This window comes from Doryrhamphus excisus, chromosome 5 (genome assembly GCF_030265055.1).
Source record: "Doryrhamphus excisus isolate RoL2022-K1 chromosome 5, RoL_Dexc_1.0, whole genome shotgun sequence".
NCBI lineage: Eukaryota > Metazoa > Chordata > Actinopteri > Syngnathiformes > Syngnathidae > Doryrhamphus > Doryrhamphus excisus.
Window position 1 is genome coordinate 4,574,001 of NC_080470.1, and position 18,628 is coordinate 4,592,628.

The 18,628-nt window shown below is 40.2% G+C and overlaps 1 protein-coding gene across 6 annotated transcripts in view; it reads left to right on the plus strand.

Moving 5' to 3' along the window:
* pde4ba (phosphodiesterase 4B, cAMP-specific a) overlaps window positions 1–8,826 on the plus strand; it is a 146,971-nt gene extending 138,145 nt beyond the window's left edge. For all 6 annotated transcript variants that reach the window (XM_058074368.1, XM_058074369.1, XM_058074370.1 and 3 more), the window contains 7 exons: window positions 508–791; window positions 912–1,076; window positions 2,471–2,570; window positions 2,658–2,812; window positions 2,898–3,020; window positions 4,414–4,596; window positions 4,669–8,826. In XM_058074368.1, the coding sequence (XP_057930351.1) occupies window positions 508–791; window positions 912–1,076; window positions 2,471–2,570; window positions 2,658–2,812; window positions 2,898–3,020; window positions 4,414–4,596; window positions 4,669–5,112 (1,454 nt within the window). In that variant the 3' untranslated portion in view covers window positions 5,113–8,826. The remainder of the gene's footprint in view (window positions 1–507; window positions 792–911; window positions 1,077–2,470; window positions 2,571–2,657; window positions 2,813–2,897; window positions 3,021–4,413; window positions 4,597–4,668) is intronic.
* The last annotated feature ends 9,802 nt before the right edge of the window (window positions 8,827–18,628 follow it).

The following is an 18,628-nucleotide window of genomic DNA, read 5'->3' on the forward strand; positions in this document are numbered from 1 at the left end:
AATGTGGGAGGAAACCGGAGTACCGGGAGAAAACCCACGCATGCACGGGGAGAACATGCAAACTCCGAGGGTGGAATTGAACTCGGGTCTCCTAACTGTGAGGCCTGCGTGCTAACAACTCGTACACCGTGCAGGCCTGACACACAGTTATGAGGCCAAATTATATCTAAAAATTATGTAGTGTCCAAATCTTCAGTTGTGTTGCACAGCAAAAGTGGAATCACATATGAATCCATAAGACTAATCTTGGTGGGGGGTAAAAATGTTCCGTTTTCGTAGGGCCGGCCCCCAGCTGACATCCTGTCAATGGTGTGACCTGTAAGAATGAAAGCAGATACGCCGTGTACTCGAGATAGGCTGATGGGTTTCATGGTTCTCAGATAGCATGTCCATGAAAACAAAGGTGTACTATACGAGGTTTAATAGCCCTTTATGGACCTCTCCTACACCCACACCGTCCATTTTACATGTCATTGAAAACAGATTGCATCTTTCTTCTTACCTCAGACAAACAGAATGAGGTGGAGATACCATCACCGACACCCAAGACGCGGGAGAAGAAGAAACAGCAGAAGCAGCAACTGATGACACAGATCAGCGGGGTCAAAAAGGTCTCCCACGGATCTTCGCTCTCCAGCAGCAGCATCTCGCGTTTTGGGGTGAAAACCGATAAGGAGGAGCTGCTGTCCAAGGAGCTGGAGGATCTGAATAAATGGGGTCTGAATATCTTCACAGTTTCCGAATACTCAAACAGCCGACCTCTCACCTGCATCATGTACGCCATCTTTCAGGTAGGAAGCTTCATGTCTCTTTGCTGTTTTTTTCCTCTTCCAGTTTGACGTGTTTTCCTAAAGGGCTGTACTTCAATTATTCATCCTTAACGACGTGTATTATGATGTTGTGTTTCCAAGGAGCGAGACCTGTTAAAAACATTTAAGATCCCAGTGGATACATTTGTGGCTTACATGATGACGCTGGAGGATCACTACCATTCAGATGTGGCCTACCATAACAGCCTGCATGCAGCTGACGTAGCCCAGTCCACGCACATCCTCCTCTCAACCCCAGCCCTTGATGTAAGTAAGAACTTATATAAGTATATTACACCCAGGAGATGACTGGACTTTTTTGTACCGTGTGTGACATAATATGTCTTTTTTTTTTTGGTCCATCTGCTCTGGTGGATGCTAGTGCTCAAGGGAAACCGTGGTTCAAACTTTTATTACATCTGAAATCAATGAGTTGAAAAATACATTTGGATATATATTTTAAATTCTATATTATTTATTATTTATTATTTATTATTTATTATTTATTATTTATTATTTATTATTTATTATTTATTATTTATTATTTATTATTTATTATTTATTATTTATTATTTATTTATTTTCTATTATTTATTTATTTATATTTATTGTTCAATTTGTACTGGAGTCAACTTGACATACTAGCAGACACTAAACTCTAAATTGTGTTAGAAATAGATTAGATTTGACAGTGATATATTGATTTAGTTTTTCCACCATTAAAAAAAAGATAAGATGTTATTATACCATGGCATAACTTCATTGTTTTTTTTTCACTTTCAAAAAAAATGAAACAATTTTGAAAGGTGGCAAATAACAACAGAACTTAAAGGAGACCTATTATGCTTTTTCCACTTTTCTGACCTATAAATGTACTTAGAATGTTGCATTCATGTGTTAAAAGATGCCAAAGTTTCAGATAATGAGGTTTACGCATTTGGAAGTGACTCCTGAAAGAAGTTTGGGATGGCTCAAAACGCTCAGTTTCAAAAGGCGTGGTAAAATTGTCCCTTTGTGATGTCACACAGGGGCGGACTTCCTTATATGGTTCATAGTTAGGAAGCACTTTGTGGCGTGTGACTAATCACAGAAGTGGTCTACAGAAGTGGAATAAATTAAAACAGACCGTTTCGGCAGGAAGCACAAATCAAAGGAAATACAGCTGGAATAGGTGCAGATTCTGGAAAATCTAAAAGGTTTTGTGTGCGGGTTATTGTGTGTAGCTGCTCTACAGGAGACCACAACTCAATACAAAGGGTTGAAAAATGAGCATAATAGGTCCATTTTAAATAATTAAAGTATAAATAAAATGGGGGCGGCACGGCGGTCGTGTGGTTAGCGCGCAGACCTCACAGCTAGGACACCAGGGTTCAATTCCGCCCTCGGCCATCTCTGTGTGGAGTTGGAGTTGCATGTTCTCCCCGTGCATGCGTGGGTTTTCTCCGGGTACTCCGGTTTCCTCCCACATTCCAAAAACATGCTAGGTTAATTGGCGACTCCAAATTGTCCATAGGTATGAATGTGAGTGTGAATGGTTGTTTGTCTAAAATATCAAAGTAGTCCCTGTATCCTTTGATTTGACTGTATTGGACCCTCGCTGGGAAAGATGGAGATTTTAGATTCTTCATTAAATTCTGTTGTTTTGATTTTTTTTTTAACAGGCTGTTTTCACCGACCTTGAAATCCTCGCTGCCATCTTTGCTGCAGCCATCCACGATGTTGACCATCCTGGAGTATCAAACCAATTCCTCATCAATACCAGTAAGTGAAAAAGTTACACCAGTCACAATTAAGGGTCCTTCAGCAGTGGTCAGAGGTGCCTGATTTTCATTTTTCACCTGCGTCCAGACTCGGAGCTGGCGCTGATGTACAACGACGAGTCTGTGCTGGAGAATCATCACTTGGCTGTCGGATTTAAACTCCTGCAGGAGGACGGCTGCGATATCTTCCAGAACCTCACAAAAAAGCAGCGACAGTCCTTGCGGAAGATGGTCATTGACATGGTAACAACACCTTGATCCATAAATGTTATCTTCTGTATCCTTCCTGATCCAATGATGCTGAGGAACAGTTGTCTTTTTGGTTCAGGTTTTGGCCACTGACATGTCCAAACACATGAGTTTGTTGGCGGATCTGAAGACAATGGTGGAAACCAAGAAGGTGACAAGCTCAGGAGTGCTGCTGCTCGACAATTACACAGATAGAATACAAGTAAGAGTTGAACCTTCACCTCTTTTTACCTGCTTCTAATGGCTCGAATCATTTGCTTGTGCTGGTGGAGAACGCTCAGCAGGTGGCCATTAGCTAGCTGACCTTTGCCCCCACTGTCACTCCTTTTCTGGCTCGATCCATCTTCTTTTTTTACCTGTAAGCGCCCTTAGTGGATTTTACTTTATTAGTCTCCTGCTAGAGACCATCCTTCCCTGGTTACAAAGAACATGATGCAATTAGACTCAGGTCTGTCCTGCAACAATCAAATCTCCTCTCAATGGAGTTATTGTGAAGTAATCCACTTGTCTTTGTTTTTATGATCGAAACAGGTTCCGTAAAGTTGGGATTAAGCGTTATTTACAGTGGAACCTTGGTTCTTATCATGAATCTGTTCTAAAAGGTCAGACAAAAACAGAAACTTATAAAAACCGCATCAAAGAAAAAAATGCAAATCCAATTAATCCATTACAGACACCCAAACATTCATTCATTCATTTTCTACCGCTTTTCCTCACGAGGGTCGCAGGGGGTGCTGGAGCCTATCCCAGCTGTCTTTGGGCGAGAGGCACATATAGACAAACAACCATTCACACTCACATTCATACCTATGGACAATTTGGAGTCGCTAATTAACCTAGCATGTTTTTGGAATATGGGAGAAAACCCACGCATGCATGGGGCGAACATGCAAACTCCACACAGAGATGTCCGAGGGTGGAATCAAACCCAGGTCTCCTAGCTGTGTGGACTGTGTGCTAACCACTCGGCCTAAAATGTATCAAATAACTTGAATTTGTCATGATTATTTTTGAAACATGCAATAATTCCTTCATTCATTAATATGTGCCCAGCCAATCACAGGGCGCATATAGACAAACAACCATTCACACTCACATTCATACCTATGGACAATTTGGAGTCGCCAATTAACCTAGCATGTTTTTGGAATGTGGGAGAAAACCGGAGTACCCGGACATGCAAACTCCACACAGAGATGGCCGAGGGTGGAATTGAACCCTGGTCTCCTAGCTGTGAGGTCTGCGTGCTAACCACTCGACACCCAAACATATTAACACAAAACATCCTTTATAGACAATAATTATAGTTTTACATATATATGCGTATATTATAGTATATATATGGTGGCCGGAATCTATCTGTAGTGTCCTAACTCTAAAAGAGTAACTATAACCACTCTTCACAGAGACCGAGTCATGTTTTTGTGAGCACTCATTTCCACATGATGCATCGGCAAACAGACTAGTTTGTTAGGCACGCTGTCCTGGCCGTATGCTAACTGAGACAGTGTATGAAAACCAAGGTACTGTTGTGTGGGGTTGGCTTTTTTAGAAGACTATATGTTTGTCAAGTTGAAATGTGGTCATTTTTCAAGGTGCTGCGGAACATGGTTCACTGTGCTGACCTGAGTAACCCCACAAAGTCCCTGGAGCTGTATCGTCAGTGGACCGATCGGATAATGGAGGAGTTCTTCCACCAGGGAGACCGCGAGCGAGAGAGGGGGATGGAGATCAGCCCCATGTGCGATAAACACACAGCTTCCGTTGAAAAGAGCCAGGTGGGAATTACTCCTAAGACGTCCATTTTGAAAGATAGTCCCGTCTCATTTGTACATCTCAATGTCCTTTAGGTGGGTTTCATCGACTACATCGTCCACCCTCTGTGGGAGACTTGGGCCGATCTCGTTCATCCTGATGCACAGGACATTCTGGACACCCTTGAGGACAACAGGAACTGGTACCAGAGTATGATTCCCCAGAGTCCCTCGCCACCTTTCTATGACCAGGGAACCCACGGACATGGGGGAGGCACCGGCGGGCAAGGAGGTGGGGAGAAGTTTCAATTTGAGCTAACCCTGGAGGAGGAGGACTTGGATGGAATAGAGAAAGACGGTGACGTGGAGAATGAGGAGGAGGAAGAAGAAGAAGATGATGAGGCGATCGATGAAGAAGATAGCCTGGGAGAATCCCGTTCTCCTCCTCTGGACTATCAGGATCACGATGAGTGTGACATGATGGAGCCCACGATGGCGATAGAGATCGTGACACACGAGGCGTCACCCACAGACACATAAGGGCGGACACATGCGTTGATTTGAAAGAAGTTTGAAAAAAAAAAAAGAGGGGCGATCCTCTTGCAGCTGTGCTTTTTAAACAAGGCCACAGAAGCAAAGGCTTAGTTTTGGCCCGCACAGGTGGGCGTCTTGCACTTGGGTGTTTGAAGCCAGACACGGATGGACAGTTTCAGAGAAGTGGCTTCAGAGTTCTCAGGAAATAATGACTGCAAACATTTGAGTCTTGATGGACACACATGGTGGAAAGTGAAGGATTTAGGCCAGTCTTGGAATTTTTTTTTCTGGACTGGCAGTAAATGAACATTGACACTACTGAGAGAAATTTTATAACTTAAGACTTTTTATAGATATGATATAGAAATAGCAGATATGATCTACTGATTGAGAGACACGTTTGTATAGCAAGAGAAAGTGTTTACTTTTTTCCTGTACCATTTGTCAAAGAAATTTTGTGTGCCTTTTTTACTAATGTCTTTATATAGGTTTTTTTTTTATTTATTGAACACTCTAAGTATGTCTGTGAAATGTTTTTTCTTATCTGAGAGAGTAAAACCATTTTTGTATGTTTGAAAAAAAAAACAGTCTTCCATGTATTGGGCAATAGAGAAACAACGTCGACAAACAAACTCCTCTTAGTAGGGATATATATATAAATGCGCACATTTAAATTCATTTCATATTTTTCTTCATCACATGCATGTTTTTCCATGTAAAGTCAGTAAACCTCACAGGCTTCCTAACTTCACACCAAAACTGGAATTTTTTTGTGTTGGAAATTCAAATGATATCAACCATTGTCCTAGCACAACATGAAAATACAGCGGAACCTCACTTTTTGTCACTCAAACAGAAACCTTCAAAAATAATCATGTCAATCCAATTAATCCGTTCCAGACACACAAATATATTAACAAAAATCATTTTCATAGAGAATAATTACAGTTTCTGACCTTCAGAAAACAATGCAAATACATGACTGATGCGTACTTCACATGCATCCTGCCAGGATCAAATTCTATAGTGTTTCTCACCTTCTTTAGCAAATTGATGGCACTTGCAACATTATTTGGCCCCATGGCGGGTTATTTGGCAGTCCAAACAAAAGCCACCGATGCTGAGTCCGCAGCATGTAAGGATGTTGTTTTTGGGCACTCGACTACTTTGTTATGTGCAATAATCTAAAACAGCTGAGATATTGTTTGAAAACTTTTCAATGAAAAATAAATACCGGAAAATCGGTTCCAGACCCAACCTGTGAATTTCCGAGAAGTAGTATTCTTTTTTATAAAAGAATATATATTTTTGAGCATAGAAAATATGTTTCCGACTTTAACATCATTAGAGCGCTCTCGACATGAAATAACACCCCTATAGTCAATTTTATATCTGTATTACCCAATAATAAGAGTAAATAAGATATTTAATACCTAATCAATCATAACATAGACTCACACATTAGCAGTTCTTTGTAGCATTACTGACACCTAGTGACCAGTGTTTGATACTACAAATCACATCTTTGAATGCGTCTTCTGAATGCCTTATATTTGTATTTTTGTTAATTTTGCTATTTTTATGCTGGACGATGCTTACTTAATTCAGGCCAAGAATATGTAACATTTGCTTAAATATGCACTTTTTTTTTACTAAGAATAGATTATAGTTAACCATAAAAGAGCAATAATGTATTAAATTGTTCATTTTTAATAGAGTGAAATTTGAAGCGTAAAGTGGCGAAGAACTTGGGGGGTACAAAAAAACGAGGTTCCACTGTATTTTCATAGAAATTGTTAGAGTCAAAGAAGTTGGCAGTTCAAATCTGAGATAAATAAACTAGTTTTTCCTTCCATTGACTTTTGATAGGACAAATCAAATCAAAGATGGAGTCCGCCAAGGACGAACTCAAGCAAATCGGTCATGATTTTATTTTTATTTGTAGCTGACAGGTTTGCTGCAGTCTTAATAATCCTGTTAGTTGGAACTAGTCCTGACCCCCAGACCCGTCTGATGCAATGCCCTCCCGCCCCTATGCAGTCAGGCCCAGACTACATGATTTAAAGGTGCTCTTACAGTTGCCAGTGTAAAAGGCGCACCTCAGAGCCTCATCAGTGCCACTGTTCACTTGGTTTACAAACCCCTTCAGGCTCCATCAACACAACACAAAACAATCAGGCCAGCTATTTATTTTTTTGCAATGAAAATCCCTCAAGTGCTGCTTCCACCCTTTGACGTCATTTTTTCTCTCCTCCCCCCACCCTCACTGCATCAGGTTTCCAGGGCAGTTTATTATGAAATGACACAGATAGACGTGATAGAAATACATAAGGGAAATGAGGTGCTGTATTTTGAAAGAAAACTGGAAAACATGGTATATTTTTAGAAATAAGGGTTTATAGATCCGACATTTCTGGCTCCTCTGGCTTCCAAAACCAAGTTTGTCGAGTTAATAATCACATCTTTTTATGCATACATGTTGTTTTACTGATGTACTAAAATGGTACTTTAAACTATTTCAGTCCAAGATAGTTAACCGGCAATCATTAGTGTGTGGTGTGAATGTGCAGTACGAGAGTTTTTTTTGTACACGGTATGTGTGTTTAGCGTGTTTAGATGTGTTGACTTTGCCGTCGGGCCTTATCCTTCTTCCCATCACGCCTCACCTTTTGTCTATAACTGTTTGTCGATTGAAGCTCAAGTTGGTCTTTTTTGCTGTTTATAACAGTGTGTATTTATTCTATACTTTAGGCATGTAAATAAGAAATACTGGTTCAGTGTAAAATCTATTTTAATTTATATGCACTTGCATTGCCTGGAGGTGGTGGTGTCTAATCTGTAGAAAGCTCTGGAATAGAGTCTTTTTATATACATAGTATATATGTATTATATATTGTTATATGAATATATAATATAAACACAACACAATTTAACATTGTGTATATATGTGCACAATGTTTGGAGTGCCCAGCAGTGCAGGAGCTAAAGGAATGTTGTCAAATGAGAACCTTGTAACTCCGAAGTTCCTTTCATTGTGATGCTGCATTCACAGATTTAATAACAAAATTCAACATTCAACCAAAAAAAAAAAAAATACAGACTTTTATGAATTATTTCTAAGTAGTAGCTTCCTCGTTTCAATAACATAATTGAAGGTACAAGGTTGTCATCTGGCAACAGTTTGGTGAGCCACATGCGACACACAGGACAACAGGCTTATTTTATCTCTGCTTCTATTTGAATATTTCATATTTGAACGGCAACGGCTAATACACGATAACACAAGCTGTCCTTTTATACTTATTGCACATCATGTAAAAGTATTGGTGGCATGCTACAATACGCACGGCACTCAATCCATCCGAGTTAACAACAAAGTATGGTCTTCTGTAACTGATTGTGCTACTTTGTGAACTATTCCTGACCAAATTTATCAGTTTTGAAATACAAATTTGTTCAATATTAGCACTGTTTATCTATGTTCATGCTTTTTTTTTTTTTGGGTCCTAGTTGTGTCCAAATGGTTAGCCTGCTTTAGCACTATCTGCATGAGAGATGGTTTTTCGTTCTTGTCAATATTTACATCAATAGGTCCGCCCCTCGTTGCAGGCGGGTTAATAAATGTTTCACACAATGTATGGCATTATATTGTATATTGTGTTCAAAAATACATCTGAAATAATTTTTCTAAGAAGTGATTAAAAGCATGAGTATACTACATCCATTCTTTGTTTTTGGTCTTTTTCTGTAGATGTCTAAAAGGAAAATATCGCATATCATTGACAAAACTTATGCGAGACATGCACTGGTCCGTGCATTCTAAATATTGGAAAAACTGCAATGCAATGTCATAAAGCCTTCTGTTCTATTCAATACCAAACACAGGGCTGCACAGCGGGTGAATGGGTAGCGCGCAGGCCACACAGCTAGGAGACCCGAGTTCGATTCCACCCCCACCAGCAGCAAAAAATTTGTCACCAACATACTAAGAGTAATGTAAGTCAGGTGTATTGATGACTACGAATTGGAATATAAGCTTACATTGGTAAAATATTTCAATTCAATTCCGAGTTCGATTCCACCCTCGGCCATCTCTGTGTGGAATTTGCATGTTCTCCCCGTGCATGCGTGGGTTTTCTCCGGGTACTCCGGTTTCCTCCCACATTCCAAAAACATGCTAGGTTAATTGGCGACTCCAAATTGTCCATAGGTATGAATGTGAGTGTGAATGGTTGTTTGTCTATATGTGCCCTGTGATTGGCTGGCCACCAGTCCAGGGTTTACCCCGCCTCTCGCCCAAAGACAGCTGGGATAGGTGAATGAATGAATAGATGAATTAATATAAATAACCGATTAGCATACAGTATCTACATAGTGTATGTTTCTGTTGGCCTGTAAGGCGAGTGGTTAGCGCGCAGGCCTCACAGCTGACCCGAGTTCGATTCCACCCTCTGTGTGGAGTTTGCATGTTCTCCCCGTGCATACGTGGGTTTTCTCCGGGTACTCCGGTTTCCTCCCACATTCCAAAAAACATGCTAGGTTAATTGGCGACTCCAATTGTCTATAGGTATGAATGTGAGTGTGAATGGTTGTTTGTCTATATGTGCCCTGTGATTGGCTGGCGACCAGTCCGGGGTGTACCCCGCCTCTCGCTCGAAGACAGCTGGGATAGGCTCCAGCACGCCCTTGTGAGAATAAGCAGTAGAAATGAATGAATGAGCACATTCATGATAACATTTCAACCAATACCATGTTTATTCATATTATATTATTCATATTATATTTACCCTAGCAACAAACACAACTTCCGTCAACAACAGCAGCATAGAGAGAGCATCTGCTACCACTAATCATGGCAGACTTCACAGAAAATGAAACCTGTGTGTTGAGACCATGTCTTACATAAGTCTTGTGGATGACAAAATGACAGTAGTCCTTCAGTAGTACTTTCAGTGTGATATCACACTGAAATCATTTCATCCACAGAAAGTAGAAATGGAGGAAAATATGACTTATATAATATATAATATGACACCTCTTCCTCTCCTTCTGGGAGGACAGAGTGTCATTCGTTCATCCAGAAGAACATTTCTGATGTCAGAGGTCATTGATGTTGATCCTGAGCATCTCTGCGCCAGCATCTGTGGTTTAAATAGCCAGTTATTGTTTTTTATTGGTAAGAAAACATGTCAACTCATTTAGATTAAAAAATTACAAATAAATAAAACCTTGCACAGGTAAGCACCTAGAAAAAGACAGTATACTTAAACGTCTCACTGTACAGTATGAATATAAAAGGTGTTATGACATATATAATGTATATGCGTTTGAAAAATCAAGCTCTGACCCTTCATATGTAATTTCAGCCTGTCCTTGTATCTACTTCAAAAATCACAAGTGAATTCCTTCTGCCCCTCTTATTCCCTGTTTCCATCTTTCAGCTCCCACCCTTGAGTTTTCCATAATATAGGTCCCTATCATCTTGCCTTTGATATGACCTATAAAAAGCAGACATTTTATTTGATGAAGCAGCTTGCGTGCGTATGACGAAAGACGGATAGATGGAGGATAAAGAAAGACGAGGCAAATGGGACAGGAAGTCTCCCCTGTCACTCCTTTAAAAAGGCATTGACGTCTGGAGGGAGGACAGTTATCTAATAAACCCCAAAACAGAGGGAAGCATTTCCCATCATTTGAGGCCAGCAAACACCACTTAACTTTGTGTGTGTGTGTGAGTGTGTGTGTGTGTGTGTGTGTGTTGGAGGATTTAATGAGGTAATAGTTAACTTGGGAAATGATAAGGAATTGGATCAAGGATTGAAAAGTCTCCATCTTTCTCTTTGGAAGACAAAAGCAGGGGAAGTAAAATTCTGTGGCTGCACGGCGGACGAGTGGTTAGCGCGAAGGCCTCACAGCTAGGAAACCCGAATTCAATTCCACCCTCGGCCATATCTGTGTGGAGTTTGCATGTTTTCCCGTGCGTGCGTGGTTTTTCTCCGGATACTCCGGTTTCCTCCCAAATTGTCCATAGCTATGAATGTGAGTGTGAATGGTTGTTTGTCTATGTGCCCTGTGATTGGCTGGGTGTACCCCGCCTCGCGCCCGAAGACAACGGGGATAGGCTCCAGCACCCCCGCGACCCTTGGGAAGATAAGCGTTAGAAAATGAATGAATGAATGTAAGTCTGTAACCTAAGTACACACCTTGTGGATACACACTCCAGTACAGTAGGTGGCGGTATGCACTTCAAATGTTAAACACGAAGAAGAACACACCTGTAACTGATAATACTGATCATTTTTACATCCTTCTGCCATTCTTGTTGGAAGGTTTTGCTTCACTTTGCCTCCATTTTGTCTGCTGGTGATCTGCTCTCTGCCTCATGTAAGTCCTTTTGACATGTGTCCTATATTTGCATCTTTTCACTTGTTTGGTTTGTCTGTAGGCGGCACAGCGGTCGAGTGGTTAGTGCACAGACCTCACAGCTAGGAGATCAGGGTTCAATTCCACCCTCGGCCATCTCTGTGTGGAGTTTGCATGTTCTCCCCGTGCATGCGTGGGTTTTCTCCGGGTTATTTGGCGACTCCAAATTGTCCATAGGTATGAATGTGAGTGTGAATGGTTGACACACTTGTTGTAGAGGGATACATACCTGTCAACAATTGTGTTTGAAAATTTCTGGAAAACAAGGGATTAAAAAAAACTTTAAAGTTAAATTAACGTTTTAAACAAGAGGGTGATGGGAAAAAAGGTCAAAGTATGTGAGTTTCCCAGGGAAAACAGGAGGGTTGATGGAGGGAAAAGACATACAGAAGGTGGAGAATTATACCTACATAGGGTCAACAGTCCAGAACAATGGAGATTGTAAAAAGGAGGTGAAGAAGCGTGTGCAGACAGGATGGAACGGGTGGAGAAATGTGTCAAGCGTGATGTGTGATAGAAGAGTTTCAGCTAAAATGAAAGTAAAGGTATACAAAACTGTGGTGACACCAGCCATGTTGTTTGGTCTAGAGACAGTGCCACTGAGGAAAAGACAGGAAGCAGTACTGGAAGTAGCAGAGATGAGGATGCTGAGGTTCTCATTGGGAGTGACCAGGATGGATAGGATCAGGAATGAGTACATGAAAGGGACATTACATGTTAGAGGCCTTGGAGACAAAGTCAGAGAGGCCAGACTGAGATGTTTGGGACATGTCCAGAGGAGACATAGTGAATATATTGGTAGAAGGATGCTACGTTTAGAGTTGCCAGGTAGGAGGCGTAGAGGAAGACCAAAGAGGAGGTTCATGGATGTGAAGGAGGACATGAGGGTAGTTGGTGTGAGAGAGACAGATGCAGAAGACAGGGTTGGATGGAGGAGATTGATTTGCTGTGGCGACTCCTGAAGGGAAAAAACAAAAGAGAAAGAAGAAGATACATATGGAGCCATGATTACAAATGTCATTTTAAAAATGAGAGTGATTTTCAAAGTGAGGAGACAAAAGACTTGAAGGAAGTTGCAGCAAAATGGAAAAAAAAACATTTTTGATGGGTAGAAACCACCACAAAGTATGCTCAAGAAAACCAGTTATTAGATTGTCTTCTATGTAAAAATCTGTTTCAAGGAAAAGAGAGCTGATGGCCCCGTTGGGGTCCCTTGAGGCTGCCTTAACCTTGTAAGCAAAGCACATAAATCAGTCTGGTGATGGATGTTGCTATTTATACCTTCTGAGCCAATTACGGGAGCAATGAAGAGGCTGAGAAGGCAGAGCAACATCATCGATAGACTGGAAAGGACCACAGACAGTCTTCACAGCTGTACCTATTTGATCTTGGAAAAACGTAGAAACCAGTGCCTACTAGTACGTTCATATAGTTAATATGTTGAGAACCAGATAATTCATTCATTTTCTACCGCTTATCCTCACAAGGCCTATCCCAGCTGTTTTTGGGCGAGAGGTCGCCAGCCAATCACAGGGCTCATATAGACAAACAACCATTCACACTCACATTCATACCTATGGACAATTTGGAGTCGCCAATTAACCTAGCATGTTTTTGGAATGTGGGAGGAAGTCGGAGTACCCATAGAAAACCCACGTATGCACGGGGAGAACATGCAAACTCCACACAGAGATGGCCGAGGTTGGAATCGAACTCGGGTCTTTTAGCTGTGAGGTCTGCGCGCTAACCACTAGACCGTCGTGCCGCCCCTAGGAAACAATATTTGTGTCAAAATAAAAGTATCTTTTCACTTTTTTTAGTTGGGATCTGATATTTTCCTGAAACTTTCCCATGTTCTACTGCTATGTTCTAACTGAAAAAGGTCGAAATAACCAAAAGGTTACCTTTTAATCGGTTCCATGTTTACGTAGCCATAGAACACAATATTCTGTGAGCCTTGAATAATCAGTCAAACATGTCCAAAATGTCCGGTAGTGAAACCGGAGTACCCGGAGAAAACCCACGCATGCACGGGGAGAACATGCAAACTCCACACAGAGATGGCCGAGGTTGGAATCGAACTCAGGTCTCCTAGCTGTGAGGCCTGCGCGCTAACCACTCGTCCCGCCATGCAGCCCATGTGCAGTATAATATTTCTGAAATACTGCACATGCAGTTATTTGAATGTAAAGTTGTTGGAATCAAATACCGATGAGCTAACAGAATATTCTAGTATCTACAATCTGAAGTAAGGAAATCTATTACACAGTATGATATCCAATCTGACATGTCGGATACATCGAAGAGAAGAACACCAAAATAAAAAGCAAAGGGAAAGAAAATATGACATGGAGTGAAATTTGAGTGGGGCCTCTCTCTCTTTCTCTCTCTTTCATTTGACAGGGACGACCAAGTCCTCCCTGTGGGGTTGCCATAGCAACTGTGCCAGAACCTAATACTGAGACATATTCTCCAGACATTTTATATATATGTGTGTGTGTATATGTATATATTAGGGATGTCCAATATTGGCATTTTTGCTGATAACGCTTTGCGTGCTGTCTGCGGGATGAAACTCCGCCTTAAATTTAATTGTATAAAGGTGCTTCATGAAAACAGGACAGCACAAATGGCGGCGATGTTGATGTAGTTTGCTCAGCACTCGATGCAGGATCTCGTCCTCTTTCCCAGAGTGCATTGTTGTACTGTTGATGTAAATGGCGAATAGATTACAAGTTTAAAGCTCACATAGTAATGTGAATTCTTTACTATGTGTTTGAAGAGGAAAAATGCAAATACACTAAGTCAGTTCAGTCACTGAGTGCACTTAGACTGTAGGTAGGGCTTGTGCACTAAGCAAGAGGCAAGGCTAAAGGCTGTCTCATGTCAGGTTTCTTTACTCTATTTGATTTGGGAATGTCCCAATTCATTTGTGGAGTTCAGAAAATATTTATAAACAATTGTAAGCACATTGCAAATATGTTAAAGTATTCAAAATCAAGTGAAAACAGTCACTGAGTGCACTTGGACTGTAGGTAGGGCTTGTGCACTAAGCAAGAGGCAAGGCTAAAGGCTGCCTCATGTCAGGTTTCTCTACTCTATTTGATCAGGGAATGTCCCAATTTATTTGTGGAGCTCAGAAAATATTTATGAACAATTGGAAGCACATTGCAAATATGTTAAAGTGTTCAAAATCAAGTGAAAGCAGTCACTGAGTGCACTTAGACTGTAGGTAGGGCTTGTGCACTACGCGAGAGGCATGGCTAAAGCCGGCCTCATGTCCGGTTCCTCTGTTGTATTTGATTAGGGAATGTCCAAATTCATTTGTGGAGCTCAGAAAATGTTTATAAACAATTGAAAGCACACTGGAAATACCTTAAAGCATTCTAAACTAAGTTAGAGCAGTCATTGAGTGCACTTAGACTGTAGGTAGTGCTTGTGCACTAAGTGAGAGGCAGCCTCATACAAGGTTTCTGTACTGTATTTGATTGGGAAATCAATGAATTAGTCCATGTCATATACAGGAAGTGAACATATATGTATTAGTAAATTATGTGTCTTGTGAATATAGTTCATATTCTATAATTATGAGACATTCAATGTACAGTAAACTGCACGCATGTTTGAAATAAAATAAACCATAGCCATGACCAAATAATACACATTAGATTGCTATAATGTTGGACTTCATGTTCTGCCAGAGATTTGTGGGACCACGAGTTGTTGTTTTTTTTTTGTTTTTTTTTTTTGCTTTTCAAATCTGAACTTAGAACTTCAAAAATAAATAAGAGAGCTGTTTGCTATCCAGCTCACTAAAGTTTATTAATACTGACTGACATTGCATAAAGCAACTTGGAAAATACTTTTTATGATCATTTCTAAAGTCAAATACAGTAAACGTAAATGGCCTCATGACCGTGTAATATTGTCATTTAAGAGCGAAGAAGGCAGGATGTGAAATGCAAGTTTGCCATCTGTAATGGCACTAATTGTGTTGTGGCCACTGTCGATTCATTCGGGTTGATTAGTTGCATTCACTGCATCAGACTCTGGCTCAATAAATAATTACCATGAGCTTGAGAAATGATTAATCTGTTTGATTAATTATTCTGAAGGTGTTTCATAAGAGTGTTGATGCCCGGGGATGGTTGAATAAGAATATCTTATGCCAGTCTGTTTGTTGATCAAAACATTATTGGTTTACAATATGTTTGGGTTCTGTTTTAATTTGAAACCGAGCAGGTGCTGGTGCATGTGACACTTCACATGCACCAGCACCTGAGTTCCGTGTTTGTATGTCATTCCATCACTTCTATCAATTTATATTTCTGGTGGTGACAAGGAGCCTGATCACTGAACACGAGCATACAACATGACAATAATAATAATAACTACAATAAAATCAATTGTTTTTTTTTCCACAATTCTTTGTGTTTGCTTCACAGCCCAATGCGTGAAGCACTGGGAGTGCACTCAGATACTGCATATCCTAAAACTCTATGTGCCTATTTTAAGATACTTCATGAATTATAGCTACAGAATTTAATGCGTCACTGGGGGGGTCCGTCTGGGCACCCACCTGCGTGTCATACTTTGGACACATGCACACACACTCTCTCTTGTAACCTATATACCAGCAGGTGTCATACTAACCTGCAGTTGGGGTTTTTCACCCATTGAGGTTATTATTTTTTCCATTTTAGCAATTATTATTTTTTGCACAGAAAATTGTTACATTTATTACAGTCATTTTTTACAATGCTTATTTTAGAAATCCCTGTGAGCTTACCTAGCTCCATTCTGTCATCTCAGCAAGGGCTTCCTCGGAGTGGCCTAATTTAAGATGCATGATTTCTCCTAAATATAGCATGATTGTAATTCGTGGGCTGACTTATTTAGACTATGGGCCAATGGGGGACGGTAATTGGTGTAGCCAAAGAGAGACATGTTGGGCTGGTGTTGACATCCAAGAGACCATTAGGGAACCCAAAGACCATGCAGCATGAGCAATGCGCAGCCAAGAGCTCATCTATTCCATCATCTGTCCAGTTGTTACGTGGACCACTGGGTTCCAGAGAGCTCTTGTAGTAATCTGTTAACTATTAGTCATGTATTTTAAGATTATACTGGAGAAAAATATAATGGCTGAACAATTTGACAAGTTTGGTATTGTTATGTAAGACAAAGTTATGGTTCCTAGACCCAACCGTGTTGATGAATTTCCTCAAAGTAAGATTTCTTATTTATAAATCTAATATTGTCATAGCTAGTGCATTGAAAACGATTTATGACCTTACCAATACAATTGTTAACATTATTAGAGTCCTTTTATATATAAAATAACACCCCTATGGCCACCTTTAAACTCGGAGGAGGACATATAGAGCATGAATTGACATCAAGGGTCCATAGTTCTAGCTTGGAGTGGATTGCGGCTGCAACAGTAACCAGTGTTATGATTATTATGATTATTGTTATTATTATTATTGGGCCTGTTGTGAGATAATTCAAACCTGCAATAAAAGCCAGTTTTTGCGTCAATCAAGTCTCACAGAACATTATAGTAATATTACTGCCACCTAATGACAAGTGTAGAATACTACATACCATCATGTCCTTGAATGCATTTTCTGAATGCAATATATTTTAGTTAATTTAGACATTTTCTGTTTTGAAAATGCATAATTTAGAAAAAATATATATATTTTTTTTTTACTAAAAATGGGCTGCAACAACAAAAATTTTGGTGCCTGCAGTGCAACCAAGAGAGCATACAAACAACCAAACAATCCTTGTCTCTCCATAAGAAGAATGTATGTTGATGAAAAGTAGCCTAAGCGGCACAAGCCTAAACATGCCGTTTCTTGTGGTGTATAGTATGTGTATGCCTGTACTGCAGGGCAAAGCAGTAAGTGGGGTTGACAGGGAACAGTGTGAGCAGGCAGCCTGCATCAACAGTTGCTGAATGGCACGTACGCACTGAAAATGGCATCCTGCCATCCCCACGCCTTATCACCCAACAAACCTTTTCTCTGCCGCTGAGTGGAATGTTGTTTTGGTTTGAATGCACTCATTGCGGCCTAATCGGTGGGTGGGTGCTGCCTAATCGTTATCCCTCATTACCGCATTGTGGGGGTGGTGGGCGTAGTAGAGCAGGTTGGGGATTTGCAGGGAAGTTACAGCATTCAAGTGTGATTCAAGTGATAGTTGAGCCAAGGGAAGTCCTGTTATAGAGATGATGTCAACAAAGAATTTGAATTATAAAAGCAAGCAAAGTTACTTCAAGTATGTCTTGTTATCATTCAAATTAATTGTTGCATAAAGGCAAATGCATATAATGCCTTGGATTTTTTTTTGCTCTCACACACTTTTCAGACACAGTGTTTCCATTGTGAACATGGGACAGGTACAGTCTGTGTGAGGTTAGGCCACATCAAGTATTCCACACAAAAAGGTTTGGAGTATTACAAAAAGAATAATTTTTGCAGTCTTTATTCATAACAGTCAATTCTCTAGTTCAGCTAATATGTATGTTTTCAGACTGCAGGACAAAACCAGATGACTTCAAGTAACAATAAAGCTTACTTATTTCAATTCTAATGCTTTTTATCTGAAGATATTAGGACGTTAGCACCACTATATAATATGGAAGCCTGTTTCAGCCACTAAAAAAAAGTTATCTCAATGATAAGTCATAATTATGAGATAAAAAGTCGAAATTATGATATAAGAAAGTCAAAATTATCAGATAAAAAGTAGTTTTTATTAGATAGAAAGTCGAAATTATGAGATACATACTGCGCATGTGCCACAGGTGCCTCGTCCTTCACTTGGCAAAAATGGCGAGGAGACATTTACTATGTGACCTTTGTAAATGTTTGACGTTTGCTCCATATATAATGAGTTGTCCGCGGTTGCATTGTTGTTCAGTAGGATACCCACCTTGCTTACAATCGTGTCGCCATTTTTGTGGCACATGCGCAGTTTGTATCTCATAATTTCGACTTTTTATCTTAGTCTTACTTTTTGTCTCATAATTATGGCTTTTTAATTCATAATTTCGACCTTTTATCTCATAATTATGACTTTTGTTAAATCT